Source organism: Chiloscyllium punctatum, chromosome 32 (genome assembly GCF_047496795.1).
Source record: "Chiloscyllium punctatum isolate Juve2018m chromosome 32, sChiPun1.3, whole genome shotgun sequence".
Taxonomy (NCBI): domain Eukaryota; kingdom Metazoa; phylum Chordata; class Chondrichthyes; order Orectolobiformes; family Hemiscylliidae; genus Chiloscyllium; species Chiloscyllium punctatum.
The window spans coordinates 30,941,674-30,964,444 of NC_092770.1; the positions used below are offsets into that span (position 1 = coordinate 30,941,674).

General features: G+C 45.8%; 1 protein-coding gene across 11 annotated transcripts in view; it reads left to right on the forward strand.

Moving 5' to 3' along the window:
* Positions 1-2,645: 2,645 nt before the first annotated feature.
* Positions 2,646-22,771, forward strand: part of mybpc1 (myosin binding protein C1) — a 146,370-nt gene continuing 126,244 nt past the window's right edge. For all 11 annotated transcript variants that reach the window (XM_072551998.1, XM_072551993.1, XM_072551995.1 and 8 more), the window contains exon 1: positions 2,646-2,792. In XM_072551998.1, coding sequence (XP_072408099.1) covers positions 2,768-2,792 — 25 coding nt within the window. In that variant the 5' untranslated portion in view covers positions 2,646-2,767. The remainder of the gene's footprint in view (positions 2,793-22,771) is intronic.

A 22,771-nucleotide genomic window follows, 5' to 3' on the forward strand; every position in this document is an offset into this window, starting at 1 on the left:
ATTTTTCCAGGTCTTCCACCTCCCATCTCTAGTCTGATCCATCGCCATCTGAGATTTGACCGACTATGGTGGTGTCATCAGTGAGCGTTTAAATGGCATTAGTCTGGTATTTGGTGACGCAGTCGTGGGTATAGTGTGAGTACAGTAGGGGGCTGAGTATGCAGCCCTGGGAGGCTCCAGTGTTGAGTGTTAGTGAGGATGAAATATTGTCCCCAATCTTCACTGATTGTGGCCTGTGGGTCAGGAAACTGAGGATCCAGTTGCAGAGAGTGAGGCTTAGTCCAAGATCACTAAGTTTAGTAATCAGTCTCGAGGGGATAATAGTGTTGAAGACTGATCTGTAGTCAATGAGTAGGATTCTTATGTAATTCTTAGTGTCAAGATGTTCAAGGGAGGAGTGAAGGGCAAGTGGTATGGCATCTGACGTGGATCTGTTGGTCCGATAGGCAAATTGGAGTGGGTCAAGAGTAATGGGGAGGCTGGAGTTGATTAATGCCGTGACCAGCTTTTCAAAGCACTTCATGATCACCAAAGTTAGGGCCACTGGGCGGTAGTAATTGAGACATGCTGCATGGGCCTTGTTAGGCACAGGGATGATGTTGGCCTTATGGAACAGGCAGGGACATGGGCCTGCTGCAGGGAGAGTTTGAAGATGTTGAAGAAAAGTCTGCTTCTCTGTCCACAGATGCTGCCAGACCTGCTCAGTTTCTGTGACATTTTCTGGCTTTACTTCAGATCTCCAGCAGCTTTGCAATACTTTGCTTTTATTTAAGAATATATCTATCTCTGGTTTAAAAATAATCAATGACCCTGTTTCCATTGCTGTCTGTGAAGAGACCCACAGCCCTCTGAGAGAATAGTTTTCTCTATCTCTGTTTAAAATGGGACACTCTCCACTTTCAACTTTTTAAAGGAATTTCTCTGGCAAACATGTGGGAGAGGAAGGGAAGGAGAGATGGTTAATGTCATTGTTGAGCACTATCCCCTAAAAATAATGCAAGGTCCAGCAGGGTGACAGTCACTGGCTAAAAGCAAGTGCCCTCGAAATTCCCTGACAGTGCACTGGGTCACAATGGACGATATTGTTGAGGGTGGGATTTCAATGCACTTGAGCTTCAGGGGGGGAGCTTCTATATTTGGACAACAGCTGTGTGGTTTTCCTATAAAGGCAACCATTGATCAAAACAGTGCCCAGTACTAAACAACACGCTGGTCGGCAGTGTGTACCCGTGTGTGGATATGTGAGCATATAAGTACGTGTTAGAATTAGGTTTCATTGTCACAGAAGTTCAGTGAAAAGTGTATAATATTGCCACACACGGTGCCATCTTTGGTATGAGGTACCTAGTTACAAAACTGAGGGACTAAAATAGACTAGGTACAAAAATAGAGAAATAATGAAAAAAGCTGAAAGTTCTACATTACAGTTCTTCATAATATAATTTGGGAAAATGAAGAAATAAAGGTAAAAGATAAACATTACAGTCCTTCTACAGCCTGTGAGTGTGAGCCTATATATTTGTGTGTGTGTATAGCTATATGCACATATGTTAGGGTATATATATATATATACAATGGAGCAGCATGATGGCTCAGTGGCTAGCACTGCTGCCTTACAACACAAGGGACCCTGGTTCAGTTCCAGCCTCAGGCAACTGTGTGGAGTTTGCACGTTCTCCCCGTATCTGGGTTTCCTCCCACAGTCTTGTGGACTGACCACGGGAAATGCAGGGTGACAGGAAATGGGATGCTATTTGGTGAGGAGGTGTGGGCTGAATGGCCTGCAGTGTAGGGTTCTATTCTATGATAATGAGAGAGAGGTTTTTTTGGAGGGTAGGGGTGTGTATTTGATACTGAGATGACTTCACTTGGTGCTTAACACCACAGCTCCGGTTTAACCTTGGGGAGATGTTCCAGTAATGAAGGTGAGATACCCTCTGAGGAGATCGGTCTAGCTTCATTGCTGAGTTCCACACCCACCATCTCCCTTACCCCTAAAGAGGGAGAAAAAAAGGCGATTTGGAGAAAACAGGTGCCCCTCTGGACACACATCGGAAATAATTCCGGATTCATTGAGAAAAGGGGAGGGGGAGCGGGTATTGATATTCTTTCCCTCAAATTCACGATTAAAGTCAAACCTAGACTTCTTCGGAGTTTGCAAAAAACACGAGACCTCAGATTTCTTGTAAAAAGTTCAATTTTACCAAAAAATGCCCAAGTGTTTGGATAAATTTGTGAAAATGCAGTGCGGTTCTGTAAGTTTGTGACGAAAGACAATAGACGGAAACCAGTTTCTAAAACACATTTTGATTAAATTCGACTTAAAAATACGCCAAACATTGTTTGGGATAGGGAGATGGTGAATCGCCTCTGAATTTAACATCAAACATAACTCTCTCGCTCCGTCTGACTCGAAATGTATTGTCTTTCCATCAAAAGTCTAACGAGTTCTGTACCAAACACCGAGGCGGAGTTGGACAAGTCGGGCAACATTTCGTGAGAGGGACTCAGAGTGGACGTTTTGAGCCCAGGGCACGAGGTCTCAGTTTCAGTGAAAATTGCAAAGAGTTTCCAGAAATGGGGTGGAAGGCGGTGTTAGAGGCGGAGAAATCATTCCAAGCTCCATACAAAAAGGCAGGGTATTGTCTCTCAGTCCTCCACCGTTGAATCCTTCTGCAGCTGACCATGTTTTGACGAGCAAGACACGAGGGGGGGGCCCGGTTAGTTCAAGTTGTGAAGCAGGGACCGCAGGTGATTTAGCAAAACTATGCCTGAACCACTCAAAAAAACAGGTAAGCTCATGGAACTTGGAGGGCTAAGGGTTTGGAATATTCCCCGCTGCTGAGACAGTAATTTCAAACAAAAAAAAATCATTCCCCCCCCCTCCCAAATTGAATAATTTTAGTCCGTTGTGCAAATGTATAAATACCTCTCAGTCAGTAACACGATTTGTGAAATGCTACAAATGCATTTGTGTCTGGGATAAAATCCAAATCGAATGAGGCATTAAATGCTCTGCTCTCCCTGTTAGATCTGCTGATTTTCTCCAGCAATTCCTCCTTCCAGCTCGAATTCCAGCATCCGCACTGGCTTGCTTTGTTTTTGGATTACTGTATACAGATTTTTAATCACTGTTTCGAATTCAAAGGGGTCACTGGCAATTTACAGGGATCGAGAGTGAAGCCTCCTGCTAACCCGCTCCCTTCAAAGGATCTGCAGGCACTGACTGCTCACCTGCCCCTGGGTCCCAGATCATTCCCGATCCTGATCCACTGCAGAACGCAGAGAGCAGCAATATTCCTGAGCCTCTGTTAAAGTCACCAGCTCTCAGCTAAAATCACCAAATCTCTGCTGGAATCACTAGGTCTCTGCTAAAACCACTAAATTTCTGCTGAAATCACCAGGTCTCTGTTAAAATCACCTGATCTAGCTAAAATTACTAAATCTCTGCCGAAATCACCAGATTTCTGCTAAAGTCACCAGATTTCTGCTAAAATAGTCAGGGTTCTGCTAAAATCCATAGATCACACAAAAATTTTCTGCTAAAATCTTTGCTGCGATCTTAAATCACTTCACAAGAATAGAGTGGACATAGCTGTGAAAATACCCAATACCCTCTGCCTGGCAGTGAACAGCGATGCTGTGTGTGGTTATAAAATGAGAATGCTGTAATTTCAGGAGCACTTTCTTTTATGTTATGAATCTAATTTTGGTGATCGTATCTGCGATCTGTCCACGTTAGTGGAGAACTAGGGATGTTAGCTGAGAAATGTTTACTGTCGAATGCAGATGTTCTACAAAACCCCCACTTCTCCACTCCTCAATCACAGAATCTCCGCAAAATGAACAAATCACCATTCCACTAAAAGCTCCACTGAACTCACCAGATATTTGCAAATTTAAGCAGATCGTCACCAAAATGACTAGGTCCTTGTTAAACATGGGCAGAGAATCTGTGAAGGTAAAATCTATTGAAGATCAGGATTGGTTCCCAGAGAGAGACATTTTTTCTGTTGAATCCCACAGAGAGATTTGGGCCAAAGTCACTGACAGATCCTGAGAAAGTATTGGATCTGAATCCATCAGACATCGCCTTTGCAGTTTCCAGGAAATTGAGGCAGAAATTTTGATGGAATTGCACAGCTCTGGGAGGCAGAGACTGAGAGAGGAACTTCCCAGGGATTGTCAGTCTGAATTCACTTTCCTGCCAATCTCTGCTCTACTACACCTTGCACTCAGAATTTCCTTTGCAAAATTTCCACCCACAAAACAATGATTCAAATAAATCCTTCTGAGAGATCAATCTATTGAACTCCATCAGGAAGTGAACCTCACCCTAATTTAAAAAGGACAACTGCATTCCTATTGGAATAACCAGAGACAAGCCTTGGGTCCGCACTGAGGGAGTGCCACACTGTCAGAGGGTCAGTACTGAGGGAGTGCCACACTGTAGCAGGTCAGTGCTGAGGGAGTGCCGCACTGTCGGGGGGGTCAGCGCTGAGGGAGTGCCGCACTTTCGGGGGGGTCAGCGCTGAGGGAGTGCCGCACTTTCGGGGGGGTCAGCGCTGAGGGAGTGCCGCACTGTTGGGGGGTCAACGCTGAGGGAATGCCGCACTGTCGCTGGGTCAACGCTGAGGGAGTGTTGTCACTGGGTCAGTGCTGAGGGAGTGCCACACTGTTGCAGGGTCAGTGCTGAGGGAGTGCCGCACTATCGGGGGGGTCAGCGCTGAGGGAGTGCCGCACTTTCGGGGGGGTCAGCGCTGAGGGAGTGCTGCACTGTCAGAGGATCAGTCCTGAGGGAGCGCCGCACTGTCGCAGGGTCAGCGCTGAGGGAGCACCGCACTGTCGCAGGGTCAGCGCTGAGGGAGCGCCGCACTGTCACAGGGTCAACGCTGAGGGAGTGCCGCACTGTCGGGGGGTCAGCGCTGAGGGAGTGCCGCACTGTCGCTGGGTCAACGCTGAGAGAGTGCTGTACTGTCGCAGGGTCAGTGCTGAGGGAGTGCCACACTGTCGCAGGGTCAGTGCTGAGGGAGCGCCGCACTGTGGCTGGGTCAACGCTGAGGGAGCGCTGCACTGTCGGGGGGTCAGCGCTGAGGGGGCTCCGCACTGTCGCAGGTTCAGTACTGAGGGAGTGCCACACTGTCGCTGGGTCAATGCTGAGGGAGTGCTGTACTGTTGGAGGATCAGCACTGAGGGAGTGCCGTATTGTCAGAAGGTCAGTACTGAGGGAATGCCGTACTGTCAGAGGGTCAGTACTGAGGCAGGCCACACTGTTGCAGGGTCAGCACTGAGGGAGTGCCACATCGTTGGAGGTCAGTACTGAGGGAGTGCCACATTGTAGGAGGATCAATCTGAGAGAGTGCCGCACTGTCGGAGGGTCAGCGCTGAGGGAGTGCTGCACTGTTAGAGGATCAGTCCTGAGAGAGTGCCACACTGTCGGAGGGTCAGCACTGAGGGAGTGCCGCACTGTCAGAGGATCAGTCCTGAGAGAGTGCCGCACTGTTGCAGGGTCAGCGCTGAGGCAGCACCGCACTGTCGCAGGGTCAGCGCTGAGGGAGCGCCGCACTGTCACAGGGTCAGCGCTGAGGGAGCACCGCACTGTCGCAGGGTCAGCGCTGAGGGAGTGCCGCACTGTTGGAGGGTCAGCGCTGAGGGAGTGCCGTACTGTTGGAGGGTCAATACTGAGGGAGTGCCGTACTGTCAGAGGGTCAGTACTGAGGCAGGGCCACACTGTCAGAGGGTCAGTACTGAGGGAGTGCTGCACTGTCAAGGGTCAGTGCAGAGGGTGTGCTGTACTGTCAGAGGGTCAGTGCTGAGGGAGTGCCGCACTGTTGGCGGGTCAGCATTAGGGGAGCGCCGCACTGTTGGAGGGTCAGTACTGAGGGAGTGCCGCACTGTCGCAGAGTCAGCACTGAGCGAGTGCCGCACTGTTGGAGGGTCAGTACTGAGGGAGTACCGCACTGTCGCAGAGTCAGCACTGAGCGAATGCCGCACTGTCGGAGGGTCAGTACTGAGGGAGTGCTGCACTGTCGGAGGGTCAGTACTGAGGGAGTGCCGCACTGTCGGAGGGTCAGTACTGAGGGAGTGCTGCACTGTCGGAAGGTCAGTACTGAGGGAGTGCTGCACTGCGCCGAGACATGTCTTTAGAATGAAACTGGGTAAAAACAATGACTGCAGATGCTGGAAACCAGAGTCTGAATTAATGGTGCTGGAAGAGCACAGCAGTTCAGGCAGCATCCGAGGAGCAGTAAAATCGATGTTTCGGGCAAAAGCCCTTCAACAGGTCGGGACACAGTGACACGCAGCAGCCACTCTCTGCACTCTGTACTGTCACTACTCAAGGCTGGTGCTGACAAGTAGCACAGGGCATGTAATCTAATCTCAAACACTCGACTAAAATTGGATTTGCCAAATAAAAAAGGTGCTCCCGAAACTACAGCATTCTCATTTTATAACCACATGCAGCATCGCTGTTCACGGCCAGGCAAAGGGTATTTCTACACGCTGTATTCCTGATGAAGGGCTTTTGCCCGAAGCGTCGATTTTCCTGCTCCTCGGATGCTGCCTGAACTGCTGTGCTCTTCCAGCCCCACTAATCCAGAATTTTGAATGAAATTGTCATTTACCTGGCTGATATTTATCGCTCCACCATTTTTCCCACCATTTCTCCTCACTGCTGTGCCTCAGTATACCAGAAAAATTGCTTCACCCCACAGTATCGCTGTGGGTGTGTAGCAGTTTGAGGCAATCTGAGATGGTGAAAGTTGCTCCATAAATGCCAGTCTTTCTCTGTCTCCTCTTTCCCTTTCCTGCTGCGATCTCAAATCACTTCACAAGAATGAAGCGGACACAGCTGTAGAAATACCCTTTGCCTGGCAGTGAACAGCAATGCTGCGTGTGGTTATAAATATGAGAATGCTGTAGTTTCGGGAGCACCTTTTTTATTTGGCAAATCCAATTTTAGTCGAGTGTTTGAGATTAGATTACATGCCCTGTGCTACTTGTCAGCACCAGCCTTGAGTAGTGACAGTACAGAGTGCAGAGCGTGGCTGCTGCGTGTCACTGTGTCCCTACCTGTTGACAGCTTTCCAGGGTCAGTGAAACATGAGGAGAGAATGTCCCTCACCAGCCTTCAACCCTTACCATATCAAGGGTAGGGTCTAAAGGTAAACTCCACAAAGTAAACTGGGACTGATTAAAGAGAGCATCCTGTTACCGTGGTCTGTTTGGTGTCAACTGTGGCTTTTGATTTAGAAAGTTGTGAGGTTTGGGAACAGAATGCAGGAGTGGACTCCCACAGTGCCCCACTGAGGGAGGGCTGCACTGTCCTCTTACCTGGTTCACCAGAGTCTGCTGTTAACAGCATTGCCATGGAAGTTCCTTGGGTTGAGACATTGGCCGTCTTGTGGCTACACCTCTCTGGCTGCAGCGTTCCAACACGGCAATTTCTTCAGAAAGTCCCTGGCGTTGTTCTGACTCTGGGTGTGGCTCCAGTTGCCCTTGCCAGAATGGTACCAGCAGCGAACACTGGACTGAGCATTGCTCAGTTTGTAGTTGAGGTCCCAGTGGAATCTTCAGGACGAGGTGTGTGAGCTCTCTCAGTAGATCTGGTTTGCTGCCTGCTCTCTGGAATCATCACTGCATTAGACCGATCTAGTCTGGTCGTTGCCTTTTTTAAATTTATTCATTTTGTGGGATGTGAGCATCACTGGCTGGACCAGTATTTAATGCCCGTCCCTAGTTGCCCGTTGAGAAGGTGGGCGTGAGTTGCCTTCTTGAACCGCTGCAGTCCGTGTGCTGTAGGTAGACCCACAATACCCTCGGTGGGGAATTCCAGGATTCTGACCCAATGACAGTGAAGGAATGGCGATATATTTCCAAGTCAGGATGGTGAATGGCTTGGAGGGGAACTGGTCGAGTGTTCCCACGTATCTGCTGCTCTTGTTCTTCTAGATGGAAGTTGTCATGGGTTTGGACAGTGCTGCTTGAGGATCTTTGAATTTCTGCCGCACATCTTGTAGATATTACACATTGCAGCTACTGAGTGTTGGTGGAGGAGGGAGTGGATGTGGTGCCAATAAAGCAGGCTGCCTTGTCCTGGATGGTGTCAAACTTACTGAGTGTTATTGGGGCTGCTCCCATCCAGGTAAGTGAGGAGTATTCCTGACTTCTACTTTGAAAATAGTGGACAGGCTTTGGGGAGTCAGGAGGGAGTTACCCACTGTGGTATTCCCAGCCTCTCACCTGCTCTTGTGGTCACTGGGTTAATGTGGTGAGTCCAGTTGAGTTTCTAGTCAATGGTAACCCCAAGAATGTTGATAATGGGGTATTTAGTGATGTAACACCATTGAATGTCAAGTGGCAGTGGTTAGATTATCTCTAATTGGTGATGGTTGTTGCCTGGGCATTTGCTTGGCATGAATGTCATTTGCCATTTGTCAGCCCAATCTGGATATTGTCCAAATTTTGTTGCGTTTGAACATGGGCTGCTTCAGTGTCTGAGGATTCATGAATGGTGTTGAACATTGTGCAATCATCAGTGAACATCCCCACTTAGAGTCATAGAGATGTATAGCACAGAAACAGACCCTTTGGTCCAACCCGTCCATGCCGACCAGATATCCCAATCCAATCTAGTCCCATTTGCCAGCTCTTGGCTCATATCCCTCTGAACCTTTCCTATTCATATACCCATTCAGAAGCCTTTTGAATGCTGTAATTGTACCAGCCTCCACCACTTCCTCTGGCAGCTCATTCCATACATGCACCATCCTCTGCGTGAAAAAGTTGCCTCTTAGGTCCCTTTTAAATTTTTCCCCTCTCACCCTAAACCTATGCCCTCTAGTTCTAGTCTCCCCCACCTTGTCTCTTCTCCCTATCCATGCCCCTCATGATTTTATAAATCTCTATAAGAACACCCCTCAGCCTCCGACGCTCCAGGGAAAACAGCCCCAGCCTGTTCAGCCTCTCCCTGTACTCAACTCCTCCAACCCTGGCAACATCCTTGTAAATCTGTTCTGAACCCTTTCAAGTTTCTCAACATCTTTCCGATAGGAAGGAGACCAGAATTACACACACTATTCCAACAGTGGCCTAACCAATGTCCTGTACAGCCGCAACATGACCTCCCAACTCCTGTACTCAATACTCTGATCAATAAAGGAAACCATACCAAACACCTTATTCACTATCCTATCCACCTGTGACTCCACTTTCAAGGAACTATGAATCTGCACTCCAAGATCTCTTTGTTCAGCAACACTCCCCAGGACTTTACTATTAAGTGTATAAGTCCTGCTCTGATTTGCTTTTCCAAAATATAGTACCTCACATTTATCTAAATTAAACTCCATCTGCCACTTCTCAGCCCATTATCCCGTCTGATCCAGATCCTGTTGTAATCTGAGGTAACCCTCTTCTCTGTCCACTACACCTCCAATTTTGGTGTCATCAGCAAACTTATTAACTATACCTCTTATGTTCACATCAAACTACATATATAAATGACGAAAAGTAGTGGATCTAGCACTGATCCTTGTGGCACTCTACTGGTCACAGGCTTCCAGTCTGAAAAACAACCCTCCACCACCACCCTCTGTCTTCTACCTTTGAGCCAGTTCTGTATCCAAATGGCTAGTTCTCCCTGTATTCCATGAGATCTAACCTTGCTCTCCAGTTCTGACCTTATGATGGAGGGAAGGTCATTGATGAAGCAGCTAAAAATGGTTGGGCCTAGGACATTACCCTAAGGAACTCCTGCAGAGATGTCCTGGAGCTGAGATGACTGATCTCCAAAAACCACAACCATCTTCCTATGTGTCAGGTATGATTCCAAATACTGGGGAGTTTTCCCCCCCCCGCTACCCATTGATTCCAGTTTTGCCAGGGCTCGTTGATACTGCACTCAGTTGAATACATTCTTGATGTCAAGGGCTGTCACTCTCCCCTCCCCTCTGGAATTCAGTTGTTTGGTCCATGTTTGGACCAAGGTTCAGAGCAAAATAAGCAGACACTGCAGAAAAAGCTGGAAATTGTTGCAGGCCCGAGAGGAGAGACATTCGAAAGCAGCGTTAAAGCCAAACTCTGTAATTAAACTGCTACACGCTTTGAACCTATTGTAATACTCTGAGCAAAATCAAATATATAAAATATGGAACAGGTTTGATCATAGAGAGTAAGTTTTTATGTGCTAGCCATAGGGTAATTTTAATTGCTGGGCCAAGTGGGATAAAATCATCTTGATTCAAAAATAAATGAAAATTCTGTTCTTTCTCAAAAGGGGACATTAGCCCCGAGGTTGGAGATGCGTCTACGATGCTGCAGCATGAATTCTGTACTCCCTAAGTGTTGCCTGAGAGATTATCAAGTCACCCTTAAAATGGGGAAGTGACAGCCTATTTGCCTCGTTGCTATACCATTAATCCAGAGGTATTGTTCTGGGAAACCCAAGTTCAAATCCCAGTTTACTTTGTGCAGTTTACATTTAAATAGAATATAGAACAGAACAGAACAGGCCCTTCAGTCCTCGATGTTGTGCTGACCTTTTATCCTACTTTAAGACCAGACTAACCTACATACCCTTCATTGTATTATCTTCCATGTGCCTCATCAAGAGCTGCTTAAATGTCCCCAATGTCTCTGACTTGTCTACCACTGCTGGCAGTGCATTCCACGCATCCACCACTCTCTGTGTAAAGAACCTATCTCTGACACCTCCCATAAACCTTCCTCCAATCACCTTAAAATGATGCCCCCTCCTGGTAGCCATTTCCACCCTGGGAAAAAGTCTGGGCTATCCTCTCTATCTATGCCTCCCATCGTCTTGTACACCTCTATCAAGTCACCTCTCATCTATCTTCGCTTCAATGAGAAAAGCCCTAGCGCTCTCAACCTTCCTTCATAAGACATGACTTCCAGACTAGGCAGCATCCTAGTAAATCTCCTCTGCATCCTTTCTAAAGCTTCCACATCCTTCCTATATGAGGCAATCAGAACTGAACATAATATTCCAAGTGTGGTCTAATCAGGGCTTTATAGAGCTGCAGTATAATCTCATGGCTCTTAAACTCAATCCTCCTGATAATGAAAGCCAACACATCATACGCTTTCTTAACAACCCTATCAACTTTGGTGGCAACTTTGAGAGATCAATGCACATGAACCCCAAGATCCGTCGATTCCTCCACACTGGCAAGAATCCTGCTTTTAACCCTGTATTCTACATTCAAATTCAACCTGGCAAAGTGAATCACTTCACAGTTTTCCAGGTTGAACTCCATCTGCCATTTATCAGCCCAGTTCGACATCCTGTCAATGTCCCGTTGCAACCTACAACAGCCCTCCACGCTATCCACAACTCCACCAACCTTTGTGTCATCAGCAAACTTACTAACCCACCCTTCCACTTCCTCATCCAAGTCATTTATAAAAATCACAAAGAGCAGGGGTCCCAGAACCGATCCCTGTGGAACACCACTGGTCACCGAGCTCCAATTTTATAATTATTTGCCATGTTTTCAACAGAGTAATCCCAGTTAAAAGTAGTGACAGAGACCTTCAAATATACCAATGAGGTGCTGTGAAGCTCTTTAGTACAGAGGGAGAACCTCATTGAGAAACATTTGGAGAACTGTGAGCATTCTGGTCTTCTTGACAAAGTAGGGACGTTGGAGAAGATGGTAAATAGGTTGAGGGGGATGCAGGGACTGAAGGGAGGTCTTGTGCCTCAATGGATAGTGTCATCTACCACTGGGCCAGAAACTATTGATTCAGATTCATCACCCCCACCCCCTTCACCCCCACTTTCAAGAGCTCGATAGTCACAGAATGTGCTCCATAACAGTTATACACATAGAGTCATAATAGTTACATAGTGCAGCAACAGGCCCTTTGGCCCACCATGTCTGTGCTGACCAACAAACACCAAACTACACTAATCCCATTGACCTGCACTTGGTCCATAGCCTATCGTGCCGTGGTATTTTAATTGCTCATCCAGAAGCTTCTGGAATGTTGTGAGAGTCCCTGCCTCCATCACCCTCTCAGGTAGCACAGTCTATATTTCTACCGCCCTCTGGGTGGAAAACCTCCTTCTCAGATTTCTTCTAAACCACCTGCTCCTCACCTTAAACCTATGCCCTCTGGTCTTAGACACGTCTGTCATGGGGAAAAGATTCTCTCAATCTACTCTGTCTATGCCTCCCATAATTTTGGATCCCTCAATCAGATTCGTCCTCTGCTCCAGGGAAAATAGACCCAGCCAATCCAGACTCTCCTCATAACTGAGCCTTTCCATCCCAGGCACCATCCTGGTGAATCTCCTCGGCAACTTCTCCATGCAATCACATCCTTCCGATAGTGCGGCGACCAGAACTGCGCACAGTATTCCATCTGTGCGCGAACCAATGTTGTAGAAAGTTTTAGTGAGACTTCCTTGCTCCTATATTCCCTGGAGAAAGTGAGGACTGCGGATGCTGGAGATCAGAGCTGAAAATGTGTTGCTGGAAAAGCGCAGCAGGTCAGGCAGCATCCAAGGAACAGGAGAATCGACGTTTCGGGCATCAGCCCTTCTTCCTATATTCCCTGCCCCAGGTAATGAAGACAAGCCCCCTATATCCCTCCTTCCCCACCCTGCCTACTTGTGCTGACACCTTCAGGGATCTACGGACATGTACATCAAGGTCCCTTTGTTCGTCAGTACTCCCTAGGGACCTACCATTCATTGTTTATATCCTTCTTGCATTAAACCTTCCAAATTTCATCACCTCACACTATCAGGATTAAAATCTGCCATTGCTCTGCCCAGTTTACTAGCTGATCAATATCAGACTGTAGCCTTGGTCCATCCACCTCACTATCAGCAACACCACCAATTATCATGTCATCTGCAAACTTAGTAATTAAACCTTCTACATTCATATCCAAGTTGTTACTGCATGTAATAAACAGCAAGGGTCCCAGCACTGATCCCTGTGGTACAACACTAGTCAGCAGCTTTCAATCACAGAAACAGCGCTTCACCATCACCCTCTGCCTCCTATTTGGAAATTAGTTTTGGATCCCATGGGCTCTTACCTTTGGACCAGCCTTCATTGAGGGACCTTGTCAAAGGCTTTACTGAAACACCACGTAAACCACATCACAGAAACAGCCCTCAATGTATTTAGTCAACTTTTCAAAAAAACTCAATTAAATTGGCCAGACAGGATCTCCCTCTAACAAATCTGTGCTGACTATTCCTGATCAATCCCTGCTTTTCCGAGTATTGATTAATCCTGTTCTTCAGAATATTTTCCAATAATGTCCCTCCCCCTGCTGTCGGACTATCTGCTCTGTAATTACCTGGCCTGTTCCTAAGGCCCTTCTTGAACAAAGGAGCCACATTAGCTATCCTCCAGTCATCTGGAATTTCACCTGTGGCCAGTAAAGTATTAAATATCGCCATCAGGGCCCCAGCAATCTCCTCCCTTACCTCCCACAGCAGCCTGGAATACATCTCATCAGGGCCTGGAGATTTACACACTGATCTGTCCATTAAAGCATCTAATACCTTCTCCTTGTTAATGTGTTCTAGAATCTCTCCACCCCAACTGAAATTCCCGGCTGAGAAGGGAAAGATATAAAAGAGACCTAAGGGGCAACTTTTTCACAAAGAGGGTGGTATGTGTATGGAATGAGCTGTCAGAGGAATTGGTGGAGGCTGGTACAATTGCAACATTTAAGAGGCTTCTGGATGGGTATATGAATAGAAAGGGTTTGGAGGGATATGGGCCAAGTCCTGGCAGGTGGGACTAGATTGGGTTGGGATATCTGGTCGGCATGGACGGGTTGGACCGAAGGGTCTGTTTCCATGCTGTACATCTCTATGACTCTATAATGACATACACTTCCTTTTTTTTCATTATTGAACTCTTGATTTCCAAGGTTCTCTGGACATGCTGATTCTCAATCTGCTCTGCTTATTTCAGGTGGCTTGATCGAAAGGGTAACCTGGTCAATTCGAACAATTAATCCCAACATTAAAAAACTCTACATGAGGCAGTGTCATCCTCATTCTGAGTAACGGGTAGACACAGAGGCTGAGAAGTTAAAACTGTCAGGAGAGATTGAATAAGACTGTACTGAGGGATCACCTGATGGATTTATTTTCAAATTATGGAGGAGTGTCAATAAATATAAGACAGTACCTGATAAATCTGGGAAATTTATTATTTGGAAACCAGAGACTGGTGGGAAATGTAGATCTCATAACCACAAGGACTGTGATTGAATTGAGTGGCATCCATACATATCAGGTTTGCTTGTTAAACACACATGGAAAAGCAATTGAAGGATATGTTAATATAATTGGAGAAAGCTTTTGTGCAACATAGAACATAGAACATAACAGCGCAGTACAGGCCCTTCGGCCCTCTATATTGTGCCGCCCTGTCATACTAATCTGAAGCCTATCCCACCTACACTATTCCATGAACGTCCATTTGCCTGTCCAATGATGACTTAAATGCACTTAAACTTGGCGAATCTACTACCATTGCAGGCAAAGCATTCCATACCCTTACTACTCTCTGAGTAAAGAAACTACCTCTGACATCTGTCTTATACCTATCTCCCCTCACTTTAGAGTTGTGTCCCCTCGTGTTTGCCGTCCCCATACATAAGTACAGGCATTGGACAACTGTCTTGTTTTGTGATTCCAGAACTTTCTAAAGGATTTCCAAATCCACTGCACGTGGAAAGCTGAGAATTCAGGAGGTGTTGAAGTTTAACCTGTTGTAACACAATCTATAAAACGATAAGTTACTTTCTTAAGTCCATCGAATGCTGCCTGACAGGTTGGGTCAGGGTGACACTGGTTGAATCTCCAAATGCATCAGTGTCTAAAACTGACCTGAATTTGCTTTTGCACACTATGCCCACCAAATTTTTAAAAATATTGTATTATTTGTTTATTGTTCTCTCTACCTGTCCTGCCACTTTCAATGATATGTGCACATATAAACATAAGTCTCTCGGTTTTTATACACCCCTTTAGAATTGTATTTCTTATTTTATGTTATATTTCAATGTTCTTCCCAGCAAATGCACCATCTCACACTTCTTTGCATTGAAACCCATCTGCCAACTCTATCAACTTGTCTACATCCTTCTGGAGATTGGCACTGACCTCCTCCCAGTTGACCGTTCTTCTACATTGTGTGACGTGTTTGCTTTCTCCATCCTTAAAATAATCACAATAAAACCAAATTCACATTATCACTTCAGAATTTCATCCATTTTGAGGGTTACAATTGACCTGTGTGCGCATTGTGTTATGGATAAGGTCACTTCATTAGACTCATTGAGTCACAGACTGCTACAGCACAGACGCAAAGGCCATTTGGCCCATCACATCCACTCTGGTCAAAAGCATCCAGCTGACCATTCTAATCCTATTTCCCAGCACTTGGCCCATTGCCTTGTACGCTTTGGCATTGCAACTACACATCGAAACAACATCTTCAATGTGATGAGAGTTCCTGCCTCTCCCACCTTTACAGGTAGTGAGTTGCAGATTTCCCACCACCCTCTGAGTGAAAACACTTCTCCCTCTCATGTCTCCTGTAAACCTTCTGCCCCTTACTTTAAATCGATGCCCACTCCCCCCACCCCCTCCACCCCCCCCACCCCCCGTCACTAATCCTTCCACAAAGAGGACTCTTTTGATCTACCCTATCTATGCCCTAATTCTAAAGATTTCACAGCATTATTCTAAGGCGGAGCAGTGAATTCTTTCCAGTCTCTTGATCTATACTTGGTTCCTTAACCAACTTCATCTATAAATGAATCAAGTCATTTATTATTGCATGACTGATTGTGGGATCTTGCTGAGTGAGTTTGGCTGCTGCATTTCCTCTATTAAAACAGTGATTACATTTCTGAAAGAATTTAATCAGCTTGTCACTGCTACCTCACAGCCCCAGGGACCCGGGTTCAATCCCATCCTTGGGTGACTGTCTGTGTGGGGTTTGCACATGCTCCCCGTGTCTGTGTGGGTTTCCTCTGGGTACTCCGGTTTCCTCCTACAATCCAATGATGTGCAGTTTAAGGTGGATTGGCCATGCTAAATTGCTCATAGTGTGCAGGCTAGGTGGGTCAGCCATGGGAAATGCACGGTTCCAGGGATGGGGTGAGGGGCTGGGTCTGTGTGTGATGTCCCTCAGGAGGATCAGTACAGACTCGATGGGCCGATTGACCTGCTTCCTCATTGTGGGGACTCTATAATTTTTCTTTTATGATAAAATGCCTCGGGATATCCTCAGGTCCTGAGCTTCTAAACAAAAGCCCTTTATTTTTGTTGCTGACTTCCAAAACTGCATAGTGTGCCCAGGGACACTGGATAGGGAGAGGAGAAAAAAGGCAATGTGAAATATTTTCTTTCCCCTTCCCTGCCAAAGTGGTATTTGATGCTGGACCCTACGTTTCTTGTCCCCCTGTATGAACATGCCATTTGTGTCCCCTCGCTCGGGAAACAATTTCTCCTGTATTGGCTGACATCTTGGCTGATCACCAGCTGTTGACAGGATCCCTGCAGAATTACAGTTAGACAACAGCTGAAGGCACTGCAATCTGTTCCAGCTATTAACAGACATGAGCCGAAGGTGACCTTTCTTCTAAGTCCCGGACAAGATTCACAGGGACTGTCAGCAATTTGCGAGGGAATCTGCCACACCATTGCTATGTCCCATGTTCATCTGCTGAAAGTGTCCGTTTTAGTTGGAGTGTTAAAAATAGGGGAGGCTGGAGTCTTTGTTCTGGCTGCTGTCAGATCTGATTTGTTAAGTTCAAAGTTAAGCACCGTTTTGGGATACGGTATCTCATACATGTGCTATGTGACACACGCTTGTTGGGAGCATGTGAATTTGGACCACTCTTTCTCAAAGCCTTCTATCAGTGAGGTTTCCCCTGGGCCAGGTCTGTGTCTATCTTGGACACACTAATAGAGATTAATTCCTGTAATCAGTCACTAGCCCCATTAACACTGCACCACCCAACGTTCAGGATTCCGGGGGTTGGCGGGGGGGGGGTTGACCGAGAGTTATTTTTCCAATGATTTGTACACTCTTGCAAATCCTCAGTTTTCCAAGAAAAAAAATCACATTTGCATCGAAAACAATTTTAAAAAGGCCGTTATCTCTCAACTTAGGGAAAGAGAGAAATGAAGGAGAAAGTGAGGACTGCAGTTGCTGGAGATCAGAGTCGAGAGTGTGTTGCTGGAAAAGCACAGCAGGACAGGCAGCATCCGAGGAGCAGGAGAATCGACGTTCGGGCATAAGCCCTTCATCAGAACTGGCTTCACCAGTTTTCTGATGAAGGGCTTATGCCCGAAACATCAATTCTCCTGCTCCTCGGATGCTGCCTGCCCTGCTGTGCTTTTCCAGCAACACACTCGGAGGACAGATTGATGGATAGGTAAGTTGGAGGTTTTCTGAGGAGATTGGGAGCTTTGGGCATTAATCTCACATTTTGAGCTCTTTGTAATTTCTTCAGGGGCTGGGAGATCATGACAGCTTCGCAGAGAATACCACTACTTGTATTTGAATATCATTTCTGTTTAAGAAAAAGAGATAAATTATATAAATAATTCATAATCTATTATAGAATCATTCTTATAAAAGTATATGTACATGACAGAAAAATGCTCACACAAAATTCGAAAGAGTTGAATTCTCTCTGAGACAGAGTAATACAGCAAGGAAACAGACCCTTCAGCATAACTCGTCCATGCTGACGAATAGACAATAGGTGCAGGAGTAGGCCATTTGGCCCTTTGAGCCAGCAACACCATTCATTATGATCATGGCTGATCATCCACAATCAGTATCCTGTTCCTGCCTTATCCCCATTGATTCCATGATCTCTAAGAGTTCCATCCATCTTTTTCTTGAAAGGATCCAGAGACTTGGCCTCCACAGCCTTCTGGGGTAGAGCATTCCACACACCCACCACACTCTGGGTGAAGAAGTTTCACCTCAACTCTATTCTAAGTGCTGGATTAGTGGTGCTGGAAGAGCACAGCAGTCTATTCTAAGTGGCCTACCCCTTATTTTTAAACTGTGTCCTCTGGTTCGGGACTCACCCATCAGCAGAAACATGCTTCTTGCCTCCAGACTGTCCAATCCTTTAATAATCTTATGCATCTCGATCAGATCCCCTCTCAGCCTTCTAAACTCAAGCATACACAAGCCCAGTTACTCCAATCTTTCAACATATGATAGTCCCACCATTCCGGGAATTGACCTCGTGAACCTACGCTGCACTCGCTCAATAGCCAGAATGTCCCTCCTCATATTTGGAGACCAAAACTGAACATAATATTCCAGGTGCGGTCTCACCAGGGCCCTGTACAGCTGCAGAAGGACCTCTTTGCTCTTATACTCCATTCCTCTTGTTATGAAGGCCAGTATGCCATTAGCTTTCTTCACTGCCTGCTGTACCTGCATGCTTGCTTTCAATAACTGATGTACAAGAACACCTCGTTGTACTTCCCCTTTACCTAACTTGACTCCATAACTTCACCAGATATCCTAAATAAATCTACTCCCATTTGCCAGCATCTCATATCCCTCTAAACCCTTCCTATTCATATACCTAGCCAGATGCCTTTTAAATGTTGTAATTGTACCAGCCTCCACCACTTCCTCTGGCAGCTCATTCCATACATGTACCCTCTGCGTGAAAAGGTTGCCCCTCGGGTTCCTTTTAAATTTTTCCCCTCTCACTTTAAACCTATGCCCTCTAGTTTTGGACTCCCTTACCCTGGGGAAAAGATCTTGGCTATTTACCCTATCCATGCCCCTCATGACTTTTATAAACTTCTTTAAGGTCACCCCTCAGCCTCCGACGCTCCAGGGAAAACAGCCCCAACCTCTTCAGCCCCTCTCTATAGCTCAAATCCTCCAACCCTGGCAATATCCTTGTAAATCTTTTTAATCTACATTCTTTCAGGTTTAACAATATCGTTCCGATAGCTTCCTATAATTTCTTTCAATTATTTTACACTTTGTAAAATCTTATTACAAATACTTTCAATTCATTCATGGGGCATGGGTGTAATTGGCTGAGCCCAGCACTTATTGTCTGTCCCTAGTTGCCCCTTGAGAAGTTGGGGGTGAGCTGCCTTCTTGAACCACTGCAGTCCATGTAGGTAGACCCACAATGCCCTTAGGGAGGGAATTCAAGGATTTGAATCAGTGACACTGAAGGAACTGCGATATATTTCCAAGTCAGGATGGTAAGTGGCTTAGAGGGGAACTTACAGGGGGTGGTGTTCCCATGTATCGACTGTCCTTGTCCTTTTAGGTGGAAGTGGTTATAGATTTAGAAGGTTCAGTCGGGATCTTTGAATTTCAGCAGTGCGTTTGTAGATTGTACACATTGCTGCTACTGAGAATCAATGGTGGAGGGAATGAATTTTTTTTGTGGAGACCCTTTTTCTATGTTTTGATTTTTATTTATATTTTACCATTTTTGCAGTGCACATTTGCATTTATTGTCAAATGTTTTCTTGAACAGACAACCCGAGAGTTCCAGTCAGGGCCAGCAATAAAAACCATGCTCTCCCCTGCTGCACCTGGCTCTCCCCCAGCCACAGACCCAAATACAGGGGACCCTCCCCAACACAAGCACCAACTTGGAGAGGCGATGGCCTAGTGGTATTATTGCTAGACTATTATTACAAGGACTCAGCTAGTGTTCTGGGGATCTGGGTTCAAATCCTACCGTAGCAGATGGTGAAATTAGGATTTAATAAAAATCTGGAATTAAGAGTCTAATTATGACCATGAAACTGGTGCAAAAGGGCCCTGGGAGTCCTAGTTCAGGATTCACTTCAGGTTCAGTTGGCAGTTAGGAAGGCAAATGCAATGTTAGTATTCATTTCAAGAAGGGTAGAATACACGATGTACTGCTGAGGCTGTATAAGCCTCTAGTCAGACTGCATTTAGAATATTGTGAGCAGTTTTGGGCTTCGTATCTAAGACTGGCCTTGGAGAGGATCCAGAGAATGATCCCAGGGTTGAAGAGCTTGTCATATGAGGAGCGGTTGAGGACTTTGGGTTTGTACGTGATGCAGATTCAAAGGATAAGAGGGATTTGATTGAAATTGCAGAGGCCTGGATAGAGTGGACATGGAGAAAATATTTCCAATAGTAGGAGAGACTAGGACCTGAGGGCACAGCCTCAGAATGAAGGGATGACCCTTGAGAACTGAGATGAAGAGGAATTTCTTCAGCCAGACGGTGGGGACTCTGTGGAACTCATTGCTGTGGAGGGCTGTGGAGGCCAAGTCACTGAGTGTATTTAAGACAGAGATAGATAGGTTCATGATTAGTAAGGGGATCAAGGATTTGGGGAGAAGTCAGGACAATAGGGTTGAGAAACCAATCAGCCATGATCAAATGGTGGAGCAGGTTCGATGGGCTGAATGGCCTAATTCTGCTCCTATATCTTAAGGCCTTTGATTGTCGTTGATTGTCAGAAAAAATCCCATCTGGTTCACTCATGTCCTTTAGGGAGAGAAACTGCCATCCTTACCTGGTCTGGCCTACATGTGACTCCAGACCCACATCAATTTGGTTGACTCTTAACTGCCCTGTAGGATGGGCAACAAATACCACCCATCCAACAATGCCCTCATCCCGTGAATGAATAAAAAAAAACACAGCTTCCCCTCCCTTAACCGAAACGCAGGAGCTCAGTCCCTGACACCACTCCTAGGTTCCCACAAGCCTAGGCCCCGCTATATTCTCCCATCCCAAATCCCTGCTCCCATCATGCTCTCAGTGCACTAACACAGGAGGACTTTTGATGGTGACCTTCCTTCATTGAATCTTTGCCATGTCTGTCTCAAGAACACCCCTCAGTTCATTGTCCTGGAGTTTAGATTGTGCCCATTTACAATAAGGAGTTCATGGTGGCTCAGTGGTTAGCACTGCTGCCTCACAACACCAGGGTCCCAGGTTCAGTTCCAGCCTTAGGTGACTGTCTGTGTGCGGTTTGTACATTCTCCCCGTGTTTGCGTGGGTTTCCTCTCTGTGCTCTGGTTTCCTCCCACAGTCCAAAGATGTGCAGGTCAGGTGAATTGACCATGCTAAGTTGCCCATAGTGTTAGGGGCATTAGTCAGTGGGAGATGAGTCTGGGTGTGTTAGTCTTCGGAGGGTTGGTGGGGCCAAATAGCCTGTTTCCACACAGTAGGGAATCTAACCTAATCTAATCTAAACAATCAGTCAAGTGTCACTCCTTGCACTGGAACATCAGCAAGGTTCGGACAGTCTGAAGATCATCTTTCACTCCTCCAGCCACAGTTGAGGCTGAAATGAAGTACATTTACTTCCCAAAGACTGTTCATTAAATTTGCACATGCACCATACATAATGGTTCAAATTCGGCCTTATAAAAATATACCTATGTAGCAACATACAGTACATGACTCCCGAGCTTTCTTACAACATGTGTAACTATCTAAAAACCGAAAGAAATGCAGATGCTGTAAAACAGAAGCAAAAACAGAAATTGCTGGAAAAGCTCAGCAGGTCTGGCAGCATCTGTGGAGAGAAATCAGGGTTAATATTTCAGGTCTGGTGTCCCTTCCTCCGAACTGGACCTGAAACGTTAACGCTGATTTCTCTCCACAAATACTGCCAGACCTGTTGAGCTTTTTCAGTAATTCTGTTCATGGGCAACTATCTGTTAAATTTGCATCCATGTCAAACATACTCTAGTTTAAATTCATATCTGAACAAACTCACTGGCAAAAGTCACAGGAACTGAAATCGATTGATGTGCATTGAATCAATTATTTAGATTTGACAGTGTGTGCCAGATTGTCCATGTTACATGGGGAACCCCTTCCCCTCCTTCAAATGTTGATTTTACAACATTATTTATGACTATCAAATTATCAGCTGTCTGAGGTTTCCAGACAGTTATTATCAATGTGAACCGGCAACAAATCAATTAAAAACAGAGTGCTGGAGAAACTCAGCAGGCCTGGCAGCATCTGTGGAGAGAGAAACAGAGTTAATGTATCCAGTCCAACATGACTCTTCTTCAGAGCTGACAAATGAAACTTTTAAGCACTTTGTGTTTTTATTTCTGATTTCTGCGGTAGTTTACTGTTATTACTGACTAATTAATCTCTGAATAATTAAACCACCACCAGTTGTCTCTTTGTAATGAGAGAGCAGCCCTATGGTCCTCCGTAACTATGGCAATTTTACCTTTATCATTTCAATCTCAGTTAAATTGTTGCTGGTTTTGTCTGAATGCTAGGCTAATGCCTGTTCCCAAACCCATGCTTTGATTTTATTTTTGGTACCATTAATGTAATAAACTGTCTGAAGCGTTGTATGTCTGTCTTTTAGTCTAATCTGCAGGTGCTTAAAGAGTCAGTGGAGACACTGATCAGAAAAAGGAAGTTCTCTTTTTTTTTCTCTCCATTTGCTGCATTGTCGTGCCATAGAACCAGAGCATGATGTCACAATTTTTTATTTTTATATTAATATTCATTCATGGGATGTGGGTATCACGGGCTGGGCAGTATTTATTACCCAGCCTTGGTTAGCCTTGAGAAGGTGTTGGAGATCTGCTCTGGAGTTGTTGAGTCCTTCAGCCCGAAAACAGACTCTCCAGTCTGACTTGTTTATGCCAATCACATTTCCCAAACTAAACTAGTCCCACTTGCCTGTGTTTGGCCAATATCTCTCTAAGCCTTTCCTAATCATGTACTTA